Source organism: Aptenodytes patagonicus, chromosome 6 (assembly GCF_965638725.1).
Source record: "Aptenodytes patagonicus chromosome 6, bAptPat1.pri.cur, whole genome shotgun sequence".
NCBI lineage: Eukaryota > Metazoa > Chordata > Aves > Sphenisciformes > Spheniscidae > Aptenodytes > Aptenodytes patagonicus.
In genome coordinates, this window is record NC_134954.1 from 15,316,820 (window position 1) to 15,333,586 (window position 16,767).

At 39.1% G+C, this 16,767-nt stretch overlaps 1 protein-coding gene across 3 annotated transcripts in view; it reads left to right on the forward strand.

The window, feature by feature from the left end:
* The first annotated feature begins 8,536 nt into the window (after window positions 1–8,536).
* Window positions 8,537–16,767, forward strand: part of PEX5L (peroxisomal biogenesis factor 5 like) — a 119,844-nt gene continuing 111,613 nt past the window's right edge. For all 3 annotated transcript variants that reach the window (XM_076341317.1, XM_076341318.1, XM_076341319.1), the window contains exon 1: window positions 8,537–8,864. In XM_076341317.1, the coding sequence (XP_076197432.1) occupies window positions 8,844–8,864 (21 nt within the window). In that variant the 5' untranslated portion in view covers window positions 8,537–8,843. The remainder of the gene's footprint in view (window positions 8,865–16,767) is intronic.

Consider the following 16,767-nt stretch of genomic DNA (forward strand, 5'->3'; position numbering starts at 1 on the left):
TGAATCCAGTAAATTCACAAGGTTTGTCAAGTATAGTGAAGCAGTTAATATGGTAACAGGAGTATGTGTCATCTATGTTATCAGCAATCACAAGTGGATAAAAACTGATTAAAGAGCAAAAATTTTCACTTTGAGATCTGTAAAGCATTTTTGTACTTAAGAAAAAATGATCAGAAGAAAATCCTTGCAAATCATCCTTTCATTTGAGGTCTAGCATGTTTTAAGTACTGTTTGTACTAATGTTTACACAGTTTACTATGTAAACATTTTTAGCAATATTAAACCATTTAAACCAGATTTTATAGAATCATAGAATAGTTTGGGTTGGAAGGGAGCTCTAAAGGTCATCTAGTCCAACGCCCCTGCCGGGGGCAGGGACATCTTCAACTAGAGCAGGTTGCTCAGAGCCCCGTCCAACCTGACCTGGAATGTTTCCAGGGATGGGGCATCCACCACCTCTCTGGGCAACCTGTGCCAGTGCTTCACCACCCTCAGCATAAAAAATGTCTTCCTTATATCTAGTCTAAATCTACCCCCCTCTAGTTTAAAGCCATTCCCCCTTGTCCTGTCGCAACAGGCCCTGCTGAAAACTTTGTCCCCATCTTTCTGATAAGCCCCCTTTAAGTATTGAAAGGCTGCAATAAGGTCTCCCCGAAGCCTTCTCTTCTCTAGGCTGAACAACCCCAACTCCCTCAGCCTTTCTTCACAGGAGAGGTGTTCCATCCCCCTGATCATTTTTGTGGCCCTCTTCTGGACCCGCCCCAACAGGTCCGTGTCTTTCTTATGCTGAGGGCTCCAGAGCTGGATGCAGTACTCCAGGTGGGGTCTCACCAGAGCAGAGTAGAGGGGCAGAATCACCTCCCTCGACCTGCTGGCCACGCTGCTTTTGATGCAGCCCAGGATACAATTGGCCTTAATTTTCATTAACTCTATAGCGAGTATTCTATATAAGTAATTTTTCCTAACTTCAAGGTAAATTGATGTGTTTGCATTGCACTCACTGATGTAATGGCAATGTAGTGCAGACATACCTATGCTAGCTTTAAACCAAAGCCTGCTTGGATACTGGCACCCACTTGGCCACAGACATCAGAAGCTTGGAGTAGGTAAATGCCTGTGTATTTATGCAGCTTCTAAACCATGTTTTGGAACGCCCAGTGAGCCATATGCTGTTAAAATATTACTGATATCTGAAAAAAACTAGTTTTAAATTACCTAAGATGGTCAGCTGTGATCAGAAGTCTAACAGACCTAACCCCAGTGACGGGAAAACACAGGGCTGAAAGTATTTAGGCAAGTTAGTTGTTTTCCGAATAACTACACCTGATCAAATTCACCCTCAGACACTTTGAGCATAGATTGAAGCAATCTTAGAAGCATTAAATAGAACTTGTAAACAGGTACAAACATAGTGCTTAGCATTAAAAATAGGGGAAAGAAAGGCCAGAAAGCTTACTTCTAATTACAGCAGAAATACTATAACAATTAATCAAACAATTTAAGTATCTAGAAGACAATAAGGGGATGAGTAACCAGCAATACAGACTGCTTTCTCTGTACAATAGGGTAACAGGCATTACAGACAGGTAAAAAAAAGACTAGATATTTTTAATAAGAACTTTATGATGTTGTCATGAACAGCCGGGGGAAACATGGTCTAGAAAAATCACTGTTAGATAGCTGCTTAACTCTACTCAGAAAACAGTTATTGATGATTCACTATCAAACTAGAGAGGTTTCCCAACTGGCATTCCATAGATCAGCATATAATTCAATATTTTGATTAATGATTTGGCTAAAGGAATATAAAACATATTTGTTAAATTTGCAGGCAACATGAAGCTGGAAAAGCTTGTGAGAACAAGACAAGGATGTGATCAGAATTTAGGAACATCTAGATAAAGTGGAGAAATGGTTTTGAATAAGTAGGATACAAGTCATTAAGCACAGTGGCAAAATTCTACAGTTAGGTAGGACTAATCAACCACAAAAAACCACAATGGGTAAATGATTCAGGAATATCACCAAAGGTAACAGCAGATCACAAGCTGAACATGACTCAACAGCATCATGGTGCTGCAACACCATATGGGGGGATATATAAACAGAAATACTGCATGTAGTACACATGAAGAAATTTTTCTGGTCCACTGAACAAGAGTACGCTAGAGTACTTGTCCAGTTTTGGACATTACTGAAGTAAACCAGTCTAAGGAAAGTAATAAGAAAGATGATGAAGATCTAGAAAACCCAACCTATGTGACAAGGTTTAAGGAACTGGGATTGCTTAGTCTAGAAAAGAGAAAATTGAGAGAGATTAAATAATTTTCTTAAAATGTGTACAAAGCAGCTACAAAGGGAAAGGGAATACATCCTTCTTCACATCAATTTTGGCTAAAGCAAAAAGAAAAAAGTCATAAAGTTCAGCAATGCATATTTAAGTAAGGTCAATAGTTAAAACTTTCAAATAGTAGGATAGTTAAGCACTGGAGCTAATTATCCTGGGAGTTGTGGACTTTCCACATTTTGAGGCTTTCAATAAGAGGTTGCAGAATCAACCCTAATACATTTATGCTACACTACAATCATAGTAACTGCAGTACAGGCGTACACTTAGAGATTCTACATCTTCCACAAAACTTTTTTCTAGTTCATAAACGAGGAATGGTTGGTTTACAATTCTGCAACACTTACTGTTTCAATGGAGTCCGCGAAAAGTTTGTGTTTACTTCAGCAGAAGCATGCCAGGCTCCAAATTCAGGAAAACTTAAGAGCATTGGCCATTTGGCCAGTGAATTGTAGTTTTCTTGGAATCTGCAGTCAGGTGCCTGGGCAGAGTGGAGAGCCATACTTTCTCCTCCTTTCTTTGTCTAAATAGGCAGAAGATCCTTTTTGTATAAGGCACTTCTGTGAGGAGAACAGTGTTACTACACGTCGAAAACAGCCTCTCTGCAAACAAAGCAAATCTCCTCTGCTAGGAAACTGAACATATGGCTGGACAAACAACAGTAACTATGGTGCTAACAAATACAACCACACAGGACAAAGGCAGGACAGATCTACTAGAAGGCCATTTCCTGTTCTTATGCTTTTATGTGGGTGATATGTTAATGGATAACCATGACTTGTATCCTCCCTCAAATAGGCCTCATTTTGCAGCGCTAGCTGCTGCTGAACTCAGTGCAAGCGTATGTGAAAAGCCCACTCAGAGCCCACCTTTCCCAAGGAAGTTACAATTTCTCCACAGCGCTTGTTTCAGATATAGGCATAAGTGGCACAGGCTATGTAGTAGCAGCAACCTTGCCCCATCACATACCACCACCTCTACAACATGTAAGACAGTGCTAAGAGGGACGCAGATGGACTGCTCCCTCCTCTGCCCACTCATGGCACTTACCCTATACGTACAATTGGGGTAACAACAACGGGCATGCTATACATAAATCAGGGTAACAACAACGGAAGCTTCAACTGAAATAGGACTGTGGCGTTTGTAATTATGCTGGTCATAATGTGGAATAACAGGTATTTTTCTTCATTCTGTTGACAACTTCGAGGCTGGTATTTACCGACAGGAGCAGAGTTACAGGTGAAAAAAACTCATGTGACTCCAACATAACGACGAATTATCCTGTTAGTATTCTACTCAGGCTATTTACAATCTAATTGCTATTTGTTACTGTGACTTGTGGTTTCTACGTTGAGTCTTGTTAATCAATTGTTTTATATACATCATTAGCAAAACTTTCAGCTTTTTAGAATTAATTTAGGATTAAGCGTTGCTCAAATTTATTATTCCTTAAAGTATGTAAAGCACCTTAAACACCTCCTTTACATGCATTCCCTAAACACATATAAATCATGTTAGCATATAAAAGCAATATATAAATACACATAATATAATTAGCACTTTCATTGATGTGTGGTTGTACTGTTCATACCTTACAACTGCAAGTAGAAAACAAAGTATAAAGTGTAATTAGAATGTCAGAACTAACAGTATTATAAATCCTTAATTCTATGTTATTAATAAGATTTAAGACTATTAATACATCAATAACTGAATTTAATTGTCACAGTTTTTGCACCTCACTTGAGCCTAAGAATAAGCTATGTTATTTTCGGTAGTTAATTTTTAATCAGCTCCATGTTTTCACAAATTAGGCCAATTATTTTCAGTTAGCAGAAAATATTATTCATGAAAATATTTATTAGTATTAATGTTTGTAAAGATCTATTTCTTAATAAAATACAGGTGTTAGGCCTAAAAGAACCCAAAGAGTTTCCATGTACACAAATTACTTATTATCTCCATGGTTACATGAGCTAATAGACCAATGTTTTATACAAGGTATATGCACCAGAACATTAATCTACTATTGAACAAAGCAGCAAATCTGTGTCTTTATGACCAAACATATGCTCTCGTTGGATGCTAGCAATACAATCTGTTGTCATACATGAGAAACACCAAAAGATTCAGAGAGATCTGAGAAGCACAGCAGAGTGATGGAGACAACAACCTGCCGTGCACACAGAGGTCCGAGTTCCCCCAAGTCTTGCTTCTGAAGCTGCAGGAATACAGCACATCACAGGCAACGGCTGCCTCCGATGCCACTAATCATCACCCTCAATTTGCATTTAAAACTCTTTCATTGAACACTTTGCTGCATGCAACTTACACTGTGGAAACTCATTTTCCTTCAAGTTACCTATTGCCCACCTTCAGAAAAGCATCCCTATTAAGGAAGAGCACTTAACTACGTTTCACATTGAGTATATATTCGCTTTTCTGACTTGGAATGTGCAGATCTGTTCATCATTGCATGACTTCCCTAGTAAAAATCATGACTTGCCCTTACCATGTGGTTTCTTAGCATGGAAACCACAGACTTTGCCATTCCAATCACTTTGTTAATGAAGAATACTATGATAACTGTTATTAACTTGGAGTCTATATGTGTTGTCTTGTGCAGTTTCAGAGTCAGCGATTTAAAACTATGTTCTAAATTTGCAGGATGACATAAATATCAGTAGGGCCTAAAGGAATGAAATATCTACTGCTATTGAAAATCAACAGGCCTCTCAGTGGGAGTTAAATGTCAGGTTTTTGACAGTAACCAGGTAGCTACCAGATTCTCCAAAAACACCTTGTGCACTTCTGTATTTCTGAAAATGCCCCTGCACTCCCATTACTATCTCTAGGCTTCCTAATAGTCCTAATTGCCCCAGAAACATATTTGAAAACAAATTCTGAGCATTTATTTGTAAAATAAAGGATTTTTATTTGACTTCTTGCAAAATTTCCCCTGGCAATTTAATATTAATTAAAATCTGTTGAGCCATATGGTGATTCTTCTTTTTCTTAACATTATGACTTTCATGTGTTCTACCATGATTTTTCCCATTTTTGCCATAACAAACAAGAAAGCTTAAAGAGCTCATAGCACACAGACATCACTGGTTCAAACACAAATGCAGCCACACAGACAGACCAAAAGGCACCACAATAGAAAAACGTTTTCAAAGCATTTTAGGCAAGTGAACCTTGTGCAATTAAACATGCCCTGTAACAAAACAGACCATCACATTCACAAATAAAGCAGAGTCACAAACAGCGTGGGTCGTGGCACTCACCTTTTTCTAAGCTGTAAAGAACTTGCCTTTGTATTTATATTTACATCACAGAATTGCACGTTAATGCTTTCTGTCCCACCCACCATCACATTTTTTAAATTGTACTATAACTGAGCAATAAATATCATGGATTGATTCCAAATTAGAACATGAGAGAGAGAAACGATCTTGCCAAAGCTGCTTCTAGTGAAGAGTTAGAGCAAAGGCAGAGTTTACACTTGTGGAAGCACAGCACTGTGTACGCGTGAGTGTGGCTTGCACTGCAAGGTATTTAAATAACAGCTCCTTAAGAAGAAACCACTGCCACCCATCTATCTATGCATACATCTCCCTCTGTCTCTCCACTGCACCAACTGCTGCTTTGCCAGGCTTCTTACTGACCGATGCCAAGTGATTTAGCTCCCTGCTAAGGAAGAAGGTAAAAGCAGGATCTACCCGGCTTTACTGGATCTGCCAGATCCTGCCAAACTGTGGCATCTGTATGCCACTGCATCAACAAATTGCGAAATGAATGCACCTGCTTCTGATGCATTAAGAAAAATGCCTATTCCAACACACACTATACGATAAAATCTATCTAGCATTTGGATCTTGCCAAATTCTACCAATGTTTGTCCCTCGCCCACAAATAACATGGCATGAATAATCATTCCTGAACTAACAATTCTGCTACTATAAGCATACTTTTTCCTACACTGTAGGAAAAAATTAAATCATGATACATATTCTTAGATTTAGCAAAAACAGATATTGCTATGTACTGGCGTTGACAAATTTACTCCAGCTTCCCCCCTGAGAAAAACAAAAGAGCCCCATGCTTAAAACAACAAAGGAATTTTCACATGCCTTAAAAACATTCAGCTACTATAGAAAGCTTGCACACTAACCCAGGAAAGGATAATCCGGATCTACTGTAACCAGAGTGAAAAAGTGCACCTTCAAGATTACTAAAAGCTTAAGAGCCTAATACATCTCTGTTCAACAAACGGCAAAGATACCAAGGCTCCAAGTTTAAACAGGACTTGCTTTTTTTCATCTAGACCTAAACTTTCTTCTAAATTGAGCACAAAGGCAGCCAGATATTTATATCTGAAAAATCTGTACTCCATGTTTTATATTTTAAGCGGAACCACAATAATTCAAATATGGTATTTTCATCTAAGTAGTCACCTTTTGTATAATAGAGTGAAGTTTTACAGTAAGATATGTCTAACATGTATAGACAATCCCAAAGAAGTATTTTAAGCTCATCAGCTCTTAATTGAGGTATTCAAAGCAGCTTAAGGGATTTAGACAAAAAATATTTATTTCTTATTTCCTTTTATCGCCAATACATGGCTAAACTCCTAGGCTGTTCTGAAAATCTCAGTAAGCTAAATACATATTCATTGGATGTAAGAGAACTGTCACTTTTGCTATCTATCTAAAACTCTCAAGCTGAAGTGAAAAAAATAATTAGCTAGATTTTGCTTGTGCCACCACTGACAACTTTACGAACTCGTGTTCTGCAAAACCCCATTTTTTTAGCTGAATAGGAACACTTCAAAAAGGCATATTTAGTCAGCTGAAATAAGAGCTGTGATGATACAAATGTACTGGTTTCAGGAATAAGAAATCTATTTTGCATTGCTCTAGTACTAGAACACGCTTGAGGTTGGATTGCTCTGGTCAATCAAAAGCATCATAAAGTTTTGTGCAGTTTAACAGTAAGACTTGAGAGCTCAGAGCCAAGAAATTATACAATGTAGCAAATTCCAGGCGCTAGATATTTTCTGTGCTACTGAATATAGATACACTGGGTGGGACAGAAATTTGCAATGAAATTGAAGCAGCTGCTTTTTTTAGCAGATTAGAAGTTTAAGGTTTGAGGTGGGGGAGAGGAGAAAAAAGCTGGACCCAGGATGATGCAGGTATCACTTGCAAGATTTAGCCAGGCCTGTTGTGCCAGTTTAGAAGGTCAGAATTTTGCATGTACGGGCTATTGCCAGATTTTTTTTCTATATGACAGTATCTTTGATAAGTGTTGAAAAACATTACCAAGTGATACTATCCAACCAAAACAAGTGTCTCCCGATATTTTCTGTGAATCATGACAGACCACCTTTGCTCTTCGTATGCAGAGCACGAGATAGGGCCTGACCTAAGCACGTTACTAAAATTCAGTTTAATTATGACCACAGCCTGTACATCCCTCTCGTTCTGCAATGCTAAACTTTTTCAGTGCTGCAGGGAGCAGCAAGCAGCCCTCTTCCAGCTGCAGCAGCAGTGGGGAAGGGCTGTGAGCCGGGTGCAGCCGACCCCAGGTTTGGAGGCAACCATCCCCCGGGATGCGCCTGCACTCGGGCCCCTTTCCCTGCGCGCCCCCTCTCATTCCACACGAGGAGGCAAAACTCGAGGCCATCCGGGAGGCTCCGTGTGCCAGATCCAGGTTTTCCCGTGTTCTGGCTCCGGGACGCTCCGATTTTTTTGTTGTTATGCTTACTATTTTTTTTTAATCGCTGCAGTGGAAGCCGCCAGCCCTGGCGGGGCGGTGGGGCCGGGGGACCGCGGTTTCCTCGGGACCCCGGCAGGGCTCCGCCCGGTGGCCGCGGGGCTCCGCGCGTTCCCCGGATGCCGCGCGCTCCCTCTGCGGACGGAGGGAGGGAGGGAGGAAGGGAGGAGGGAAGGAAGGAGGGAGGAGGGAAGGGGGGGGAGGGAGGGAGACCGGGACTGCCTCCGGGAGGCGGGGGAGGGCCGCCGGGGCCAGGGCCGCCAGGCGGGCAGGCCGGGGCGGCTGGCAGCGGGACGAGGCGAGGTGCGGCGCGGCGGGCGAGGCCCAGTAGCGGGCGGCCCCGCTCCGCCCCGCGGCGCTCCCCGCCCGGCGGCCCCGCAGCCGCCGCCGCCTGGGTCCGGCCCGCCTCCCCCCAGCACCCCGCGAGGAACAGCTCCTTTGCAGTTTGCAGCACCGCATTAAAAAGGGAGAGAGAGGGAGAGAGGCAGAAAGGAAAAGAGAGGAGGGAAGAAAGCAGCCCAGATCACTGGGTTACTGAAAGCAGTAAAGAAGCTTCCAGGACAAACTGAATCTTTAGCAAAAAATAGCTCTTTCAGGGTAGGCTTTTTTTTTTTCCCCTCCTCTTTCTTTTAGTCGAGTGCACAGGAGAAGTGCCCTCACTCCAGCGTACGCCCAACCTGTCGGCCTGAGGGGCACCTGAACCAAACAAAGCAGAATGTACCAGGGACACATGCAGGTAAGAGGCTGCAAGCAGGCTGGAGAGGAGAAGCCCTTTGAACGGGCTCCGCTGAAACGTGATTCTGTGAAGTTTCTGTGGGTTGAACGGAGGGGAGATGCCACCTTGGCACCGTGCAACAAGTGAACTGGTGCAATATGATCGTGGCACTCCAACTCAGGGCTGAAGGGAATAGCTTGCCCGGGGCTAGCTCTGCTCGAGGGGGAGGATGGAAAAGGGGTTCTAGCAACTTTATAACTAGATGAAGTTTTGTGTGTATTTATTCATTTATTATGCCTGCTTGTTCAAACAGATTCAAGGGAGCATTCCAGGGCAAACATTGTTATGGCATGCTCTAAGTGACACATGTCTCCTGCCATCCTCTTGATGCATCTCTTCCTGTATGTCAAGTGAAGGGCAAACAATAAGGGAAAAGACAGAGCACTTGCTTTGCAAAATCTGCAAAGACTTCATGCCACCCTAAAGCTGTGGATTTGCACAGTGTGTTGTGTTTAAAGGTGATAGATTTCTGTTCTTCCCTCCCAACACGGGATGAGGATTGATTTTGCTAAGCCCCGGAATGACTTTGTAGAATGAATTCAAACACACATCTAAGTGACTTCAAAATTTTAGGCAGAAATCTTGTCTCATGATGCTATTGATCCACATCGCCGTAGCAGAAAATGCCTCTCCCCGACAAAAACATACTAATGCCTTGGACGTGATGACTTTAACCTTGACTCCCGCTCTCCTTCACATGGCTCTTCCTTGGAAAGCCAAGTCTATTTTGAAGGAGGAGGAGATGCCAAAGTGGAGTAAAGGTTTCCGCTGATCTCCCAAATTAATTTCTTTGCTTTTGGACCCAATCTGGCTTTGTGTTCATTGCCAGGAATGATCAGCTGCTTTTATCACGTACAGTGGCACCAGCCTTGCATGTAGTATTGTTAGTACTAAGGCTGTTTACAGAGAAACTGCAGTCTTGGTGAGTGCAAGCTGACCACTTCTGTTTGGTGTGATTCTGCACAGCATTTAAAAATCTGCTGAATGATCATCAGGGACATTAAACTTAAGTCAATGTCAAACACAGGTTGTGTACAATATATGTGAGTTAAGTGAGGACTCTGATTCAGCACTCTCTGCTTTCCAGAACTGAATGATAGCAGTTACTCTTTCATGTTTGTGTTATCTGATCTCAACAATGATACATAATGTGTTATAATATTGCTCGTGATAGGAGAGCAAACGGGTTTTAACAAGAAATGGAATCAATGGAAAGAGTATATCTATTATTATCTATTGCTGATAATAAGGTTGAAGTATGCATTGTTTTATGGTAACACAAAAACAATCCTGTAACTAATGGTACTGAATTGGACATTGGCAAATAGGTATTTATACCCTTAAGAAAGCAGAAGTTCTTTGCTATGAGTAATATATTGCAAGGTTTCAACAAACATACAACACTTTTTAAAAGGAAACATAATGGAATATTGAGGTGTCTGGCAGCATTGTAAATTTTCTGAGTAATTAAAAGGTTGAAATCAAATCTGCAATAGAAAATTCGGGTCAAAACATACAAATATGTTGTGACTGATGTCCTTTGAATTTTTCTTCTTTCAAAATATTTTTATTTTTCTAGCCCAAATGTAACCAAATTCTAACCAAATTCTCTGAAAAAGTCTGCTGAAATAAAAATACTACTCATACTGAGTACACTTGTCATTGTTAAAAATAAAAACCCACCTGAGTTCATCAACCAAACTTTTTAATATATTTCTGTCCTAACAGGAAGCATTAATGTTCTTCAGATAACACGTAAAAAAGGCTAAAGCATTAGGAGAGATTTTCATCTTTACTATATCCTTGATTAGAGCCTTTAATGAGTCAGACAAAGACAATAAAGAGCTAATTTCTTTGCAATGAAATTATCTACCCTAATGTTTATTAAACCATGTTGGAACACAAGCTATCAAAGTTACTATACAAGTACAGTATCAAACCACATGCTAGCAAAAATGTAGACACATCCTAAGCATTACAGGTCCTTTCTTAATATCTCCAAGACTTCTGGTAAGACTTCTACTAACTTAAGGAAAACTATTTGCAATTACCTGCCAGTCTAAAATAAGGTGAACCATAAAACCATCCAAACTTGGGTGGATTAAGTCAGGCACCTAAGTCAGTACCTGGACTCCTAAACAAAAGTGATCTTGTTTTTAAAGACACTGAGCACTCACAGAACTTCCACTTCTTTACGTGAAATTGGAGTGTTTAGCTGGACCCTACCTGGGTACTTAAGCATCTAACTTTATACATGCAAATGCAAAATGATGTGCCAATATATAACGCCTGATCCTACACTCTTTAAGGCAAAAGCTCTTCTGAAGTTACTGTGACCAAATGTAGGATCTGATTTAGAATGCCAGTTGTCGTTTCCCTTTTTCCTAGTATTTTGTTCTCAGATGTAAAAGTAAAATCTGCAGAAATAATTCCTTAGTCCAATTACTTTAAAAGATGTTTAGAGAGCCAATGTTTTACTAATAACCTGCTGTAACTCAGCTAATTCTTGGAAGACTTCTGAAAGGTGAGAACATTAACAACTGTAACAATGTAACAAGCATAATTACAGAGATTGAGAATTTACCTATCTTGAATAGGCATCAAGTATTATCAGCTTCAGTGGGGAATTTCTGACTAAGCTCAGTAAATTCTGCAAGTGTAGATGAAATATACCTTGTATTTAAGCACTGCTGAAGTCCAGCAAGCACCTAAAGTACTTTACTACATCAGGCCATAGTATGTGTATCTCTTCTTAATTTTTAGTTTATACTACAGATTGGTTTTTATTTTTTCTGAATCCCAGAAAATCACTTCGTTTATTCCAAAGACCTAGGTTTAGATTTTCCTCTTACTGTTTTATAAATGAATCCTCACAACACAGAAATATTAGAGAGGTCCTAGGCTAAAATTCCAAAGACAGTTGGAAAAAAAAAAAATCTAAAAAGAAGTAAGTAATCTAAAAAAGAAGTAAGACAGTTCAACCACTGTCTTTACATTTCCATGTACCTTTATATAGGGCTAGCTTTTGTGTTACTTGTGCACTGCATGCTTTCACATAAAATACTAGGAGAAAGGTGAAGTGGCCTTCCGCAGAGCCAGCACCACAAACAGAAACAGGATGCAGAGAAGTACAGTGCCACGGGAGCTCTTTCAAAGCTATTTCACTATCATAATAAGCATGAGCATTTGATTTAGCCATATTTACCAACCTGTTTGGTTTACACAGTAACTGTCTAAAACATAACAGGGACTGGTATAGGTTCTAAGGCACGTAGCTACCTCCTGAAGCCTAAGCCTTTAAGGTGGGGCTTTTGCATGAGAAAGAGAACTTCAGATGAGATGCGCAGAATATTTGCCTACAAACATACAACTTCAATTATGTAAGAAGTCCTGTTTAATTCAGTAAACTTAGGCTCCAACAGGATAAAACCTGATCGTTACTGGAGCACACCCTGGGATTACACAGATAGGGCAAAAGAACTGAGTCTAAATGCTAAACTGTACAGGTGAAAGAGAGTATTTGTTTCTTAGGACAATGTGTGCAACCCAATGTGTGCTGTTTTCCATCTTCTTCGAGGAAACAGTAGCAGGCCAGATGGAAGCAGAACATAAGCTGAGTTCATCCCACAGTCACTGTTCTAAAATATCTATCATTTTAACAACCAACAATAAGATGTTTTAAAGTTTTTACAGTATATTATATACCTGGTACCAGTCCCTCCCATTGACTTTTATGAGAGTTCTATAAATGAATGGAGGGTAAATCACAATCATAGAATGGGATTTTCAGCAGCATTTGGCTTCCTAGGAAATTCAAAATAAATGCTTTCAAAACTGTTTGCCTTGATGCTGTATATAGTCAGCTTTCTCCAGCACAAATGCTTGAACAGAAGAAGAGCTTTGCCGAATGTTGGCATGGGATTTTATGTATGGCAGTGTTATGTTTCGAGATGGCTTAATTTAGACGAAGCAGAAATCTTGACCACAGGTGGCTATCAGACCTCCTCTGGCATTTTTTCGCAAGAACAGACTTGTTAGTCACAATGATGATGCCTTGGCCAAGTTCAAGATGAGATAGTTAGTCTCCTAAACTTCTAATTGCATAGGCAATCAGCTTCATGCCCTTAATTGTTGTGTTGTGTTCTGTATTATTAAAGATATTTAACATTCTACCATTGGCATTTCATACTTACATGAAATGATCCGTATTAATCATTCACATTTCAGTAAGATCTCAGTCATCAAACACATACCTGTATGATTGTAGTTGGTCTACAGAAAAATAACTATGTACACATGAAAATTCTTGCAAGATGAAACCTCAAGAGCTTCACATATTTTACTGGGCCTGAAAAGCATTGCTAAATATTTTAGAAGTTATAAAAAACATTTTTGCACTCATTTCCTAACACTTAAGACACAGCTAACTCACTGGGAGAAATGAAGCAGAACTGTCTCAAGATTAGCTGCAGATGCAAGTCCCATTTTTGCTTATTTGGTAACCTATTAAAAATACTGTAATAGCGTTGGTTACACTGCCACCTAAAATAAATAAAACCCAAGCTATTAATCAATTATGAATTAAAACAGTAATCTCTCAGCTATGCATTTTGTACATGAATAAAACAACCCACAAAGAATATGCACAACATAAAATTTAATTCAATGCTAAATTGAATCTTTGCTCAGCTGTTAAGATCAACATAAACTTAATAACTTTAAGCCACAAAATTCTAAAAGTCTGGGCACATAGCTGGTATGCTAACTGATCCCTAGTGATGTTGATGAATCACAATTCCTAGCCTAGCTGAAATTCTATTATGATAAACTGATAATTTTTCATTATTACAAGCCTTTTCTGAAAGTACTCACAGTAATAGGGCAGTGTTTACGGTGGCATGTTTTTCATTTTGTCTTGATAATTTCCAGTTATTCACTAGCAGCTTCTCAAGTTTTGAACAGCAGATTATGAATTGCTTATAAATGAAACAAGCTAAAAATAATGAGCTCGCTTTCATTGAAAGAAGTTCATTCAAAGAAAGTAGGTGATATACTGCTTTTGGCTAAGACGCATACTGAAACTGTACAAATTGTGAGTATTTGTAATGCAGGTATAGAGAAGTGTTCCTTGAAGCTGTTAGGCAGTTTTACAAGGACCTAGCAGAAAATCTTGCAAAGGCTCAGAAACTCTTGGCACACAGTGTATTTTTGCTGGATGCAAATTAAGAGGAACTCTTGCTAACTAAATAAGGATCCATCCCTCTATTCTGGAATTAAATTCCTTCAAAACATGGAAAAAAACAGTCCCTAGCACTGTCATTTATTTATATAAATATGTTAGTCTAAATCCAGTATATAGCTTTCACAAAAAAGGCACTGTTTACTCAATAAATCATGCTGTATTTTTTTTTTAAATCTACCACTATTGTCACAATTTATGACAGCACGATGCAGTTGCTAGTTCTTTAAACTACACATCTAGAAACCTGGATTTTACCTCTAGCTTCATCATATAGCTTCAGCAAGCCCAGTTACCTTTCCACACATCCATTTTGCCCCACCTATGTTGTCTACTCTGATTACCTAGCATGTAAGCTAAGCTTGAATAGCAGTTACTTTTTTTTTAAATCATGTTTTCAAATATCTTAAAATGCACCTACACAACTACTAAAACCAAGGATTGATGATCAATAGCAAAACACTCAGCTGCATGAAGACCTAACAGAGAGAGAGAGAGTCTATTTTGATTACTTAGCTTATACTTATTTGAAAGCTTAGGCTTACAACATGTTTGAAAACTACTTAGTTTAATGGGGCCCACTGTTAATATATCAGAGAGAGAAAAAGGCAGGCCAGCAGTCTCAGAATGGAAGAATGTAGATGAAACTGCTATGCAAAGGAGGAGGCCAAAAAGTTGGAAAAAAGTCCACAAGCTAGATTAGGACAAAATACCCAAGTAGGACAAGGTGCATGAAAGGATGGGAAAGATAAGATAACCACATACAGAAATTTAGAGTTCCCTTTAGGAAATGCAGTCTCATAAACATTTATCTGTAGAAAATAATTCCTAATTTATAATAATCTTGTTTCTAAGTAAGCTGATTCTCCAGAAACTTTAAAAAAAGGGGTTTGATGTCAAAAGCAGGTCTGTTTAAAACCATCTATCTAGTTTAATTTGCTAACCTTTTTGCAATAGTTAGAAAATAAAATGGTAAAAACATTGGAATATTACTTAGAATGAATCTGACCAGCTTGTTTTTTCTTACATACCCAGCACAGGAAGTCTCTACTAGTTGTCTGTATCACAGAATGTAAGTTTGCGCAGTCTATTTCAGAAATAGCTGATACTGCAAAACTGAGAAGTAATTTTCTTCCAAATCAAGTGTCACGACATGTAAACTAGGAGGTGACTTTCTGTAGTTATGCATTTTCATCATTGTCCAATAACATTACTAACAAAATGCCTAAGGATCACAAAGACCATACTCAGCAAATTCTTCTACCAGGTTACAATTATTATGAACGGTATGATACTTCATTGCTCTCTTCTCAGGCTTTTGAAATTCTGAGTCATTAGTACATGAGTTTCACTTCCAATGGTTTATTTGCATATAAATGAAGTAAGTAAATTTCTAAAATATCAAGTAATTGAAACATATTATACTGAATGGAAAAAAACACGTCTCATCAGATTACATATCCCCATAAACAGAAAACACAAACCAAAGTTTGCACGATTATTCACATGTATCAGTATTACTGCAGTTCCTCCCAAACATTTTTCATTAAACTTCTGTCAGGTTGGCATAATAGATGTAAGCCCCAAGTTTCTTTCCTCCACTTCTTCGTGGCCTACCAAGACACTCAGATTTGCTAGTGTTTCTTCTCTCACTCTGTCCTATTTGTTCATTTTTTCCTCCTTATCTGGGTTCAAATGCTTTCTCGAAATGTTTTGCCTCCTACCATATTTGCACTGCAGTTTCATTTATGCTGCCTACAGTAGGGCAAGCCAAGCTCACCCATGTCATGACTGCACGCTATGTGCAACAGGGTCTGGATCACCTCTCAGCAGCACTTGGTCACAAGGCAAAACTGCTCCACAGTGCAGTTCACTGCCACGAGTAGGAAGAAGCAAACTGATGGCTGAGAACTTTTCTGCCAGCAGAGCTCACTGCTCACAAACTAAATCCAATTAGGAGACAATAGGGGACCACCAAGAAAAGGAAAGTAGCTGGCTTTAAAAGAGCAACCTGACTTTTTGCCTACAGCATGTTTGTAGGGTAGATCAATGTCCGTGAACTCTCTTTTCTCACATGCTTATCTATTTTGGCAATCCCTAGAGAAAAATAATCACACTACAGTCTTTGTGACTTTCTCTGTAAAATATGGGAACATTCTACTGCCTCATGTTCACTTGTCTTAGAGCAGTCTACTATCTTCTGGTAACTTGCCACTGTTAATTTCATATCAATCCCTTAAAACACCTTGTCCTAATATGGATGTTGCGTATAATACAAGTTACATGAATACAAACATCCTTGGACAGCATTTTTCAATTAACATACAAAATAACAGCTATGCATTTACAATCTGTCAGTATAATAACAAAAGCATATGTGATAAGGAAAGTACTGTGCAATGAATTCAGACAAACAATCTTTCTTGATTACATTAAGACTTTGTTTTCTGTTATGAGATAAATAAAAGAAATTTAAATACTCTTACCCACTGACATTTAGAAATGACAACTTCAGAATGATTTTGACATGCATTTATTTTAGGACCAGTCAATTTTTCCTTTGGTTTTTTTTTTTTTTCCTTAGATCAATCATTTGGCTTTATAGGCTAGTTTTCAAAGCTGAAA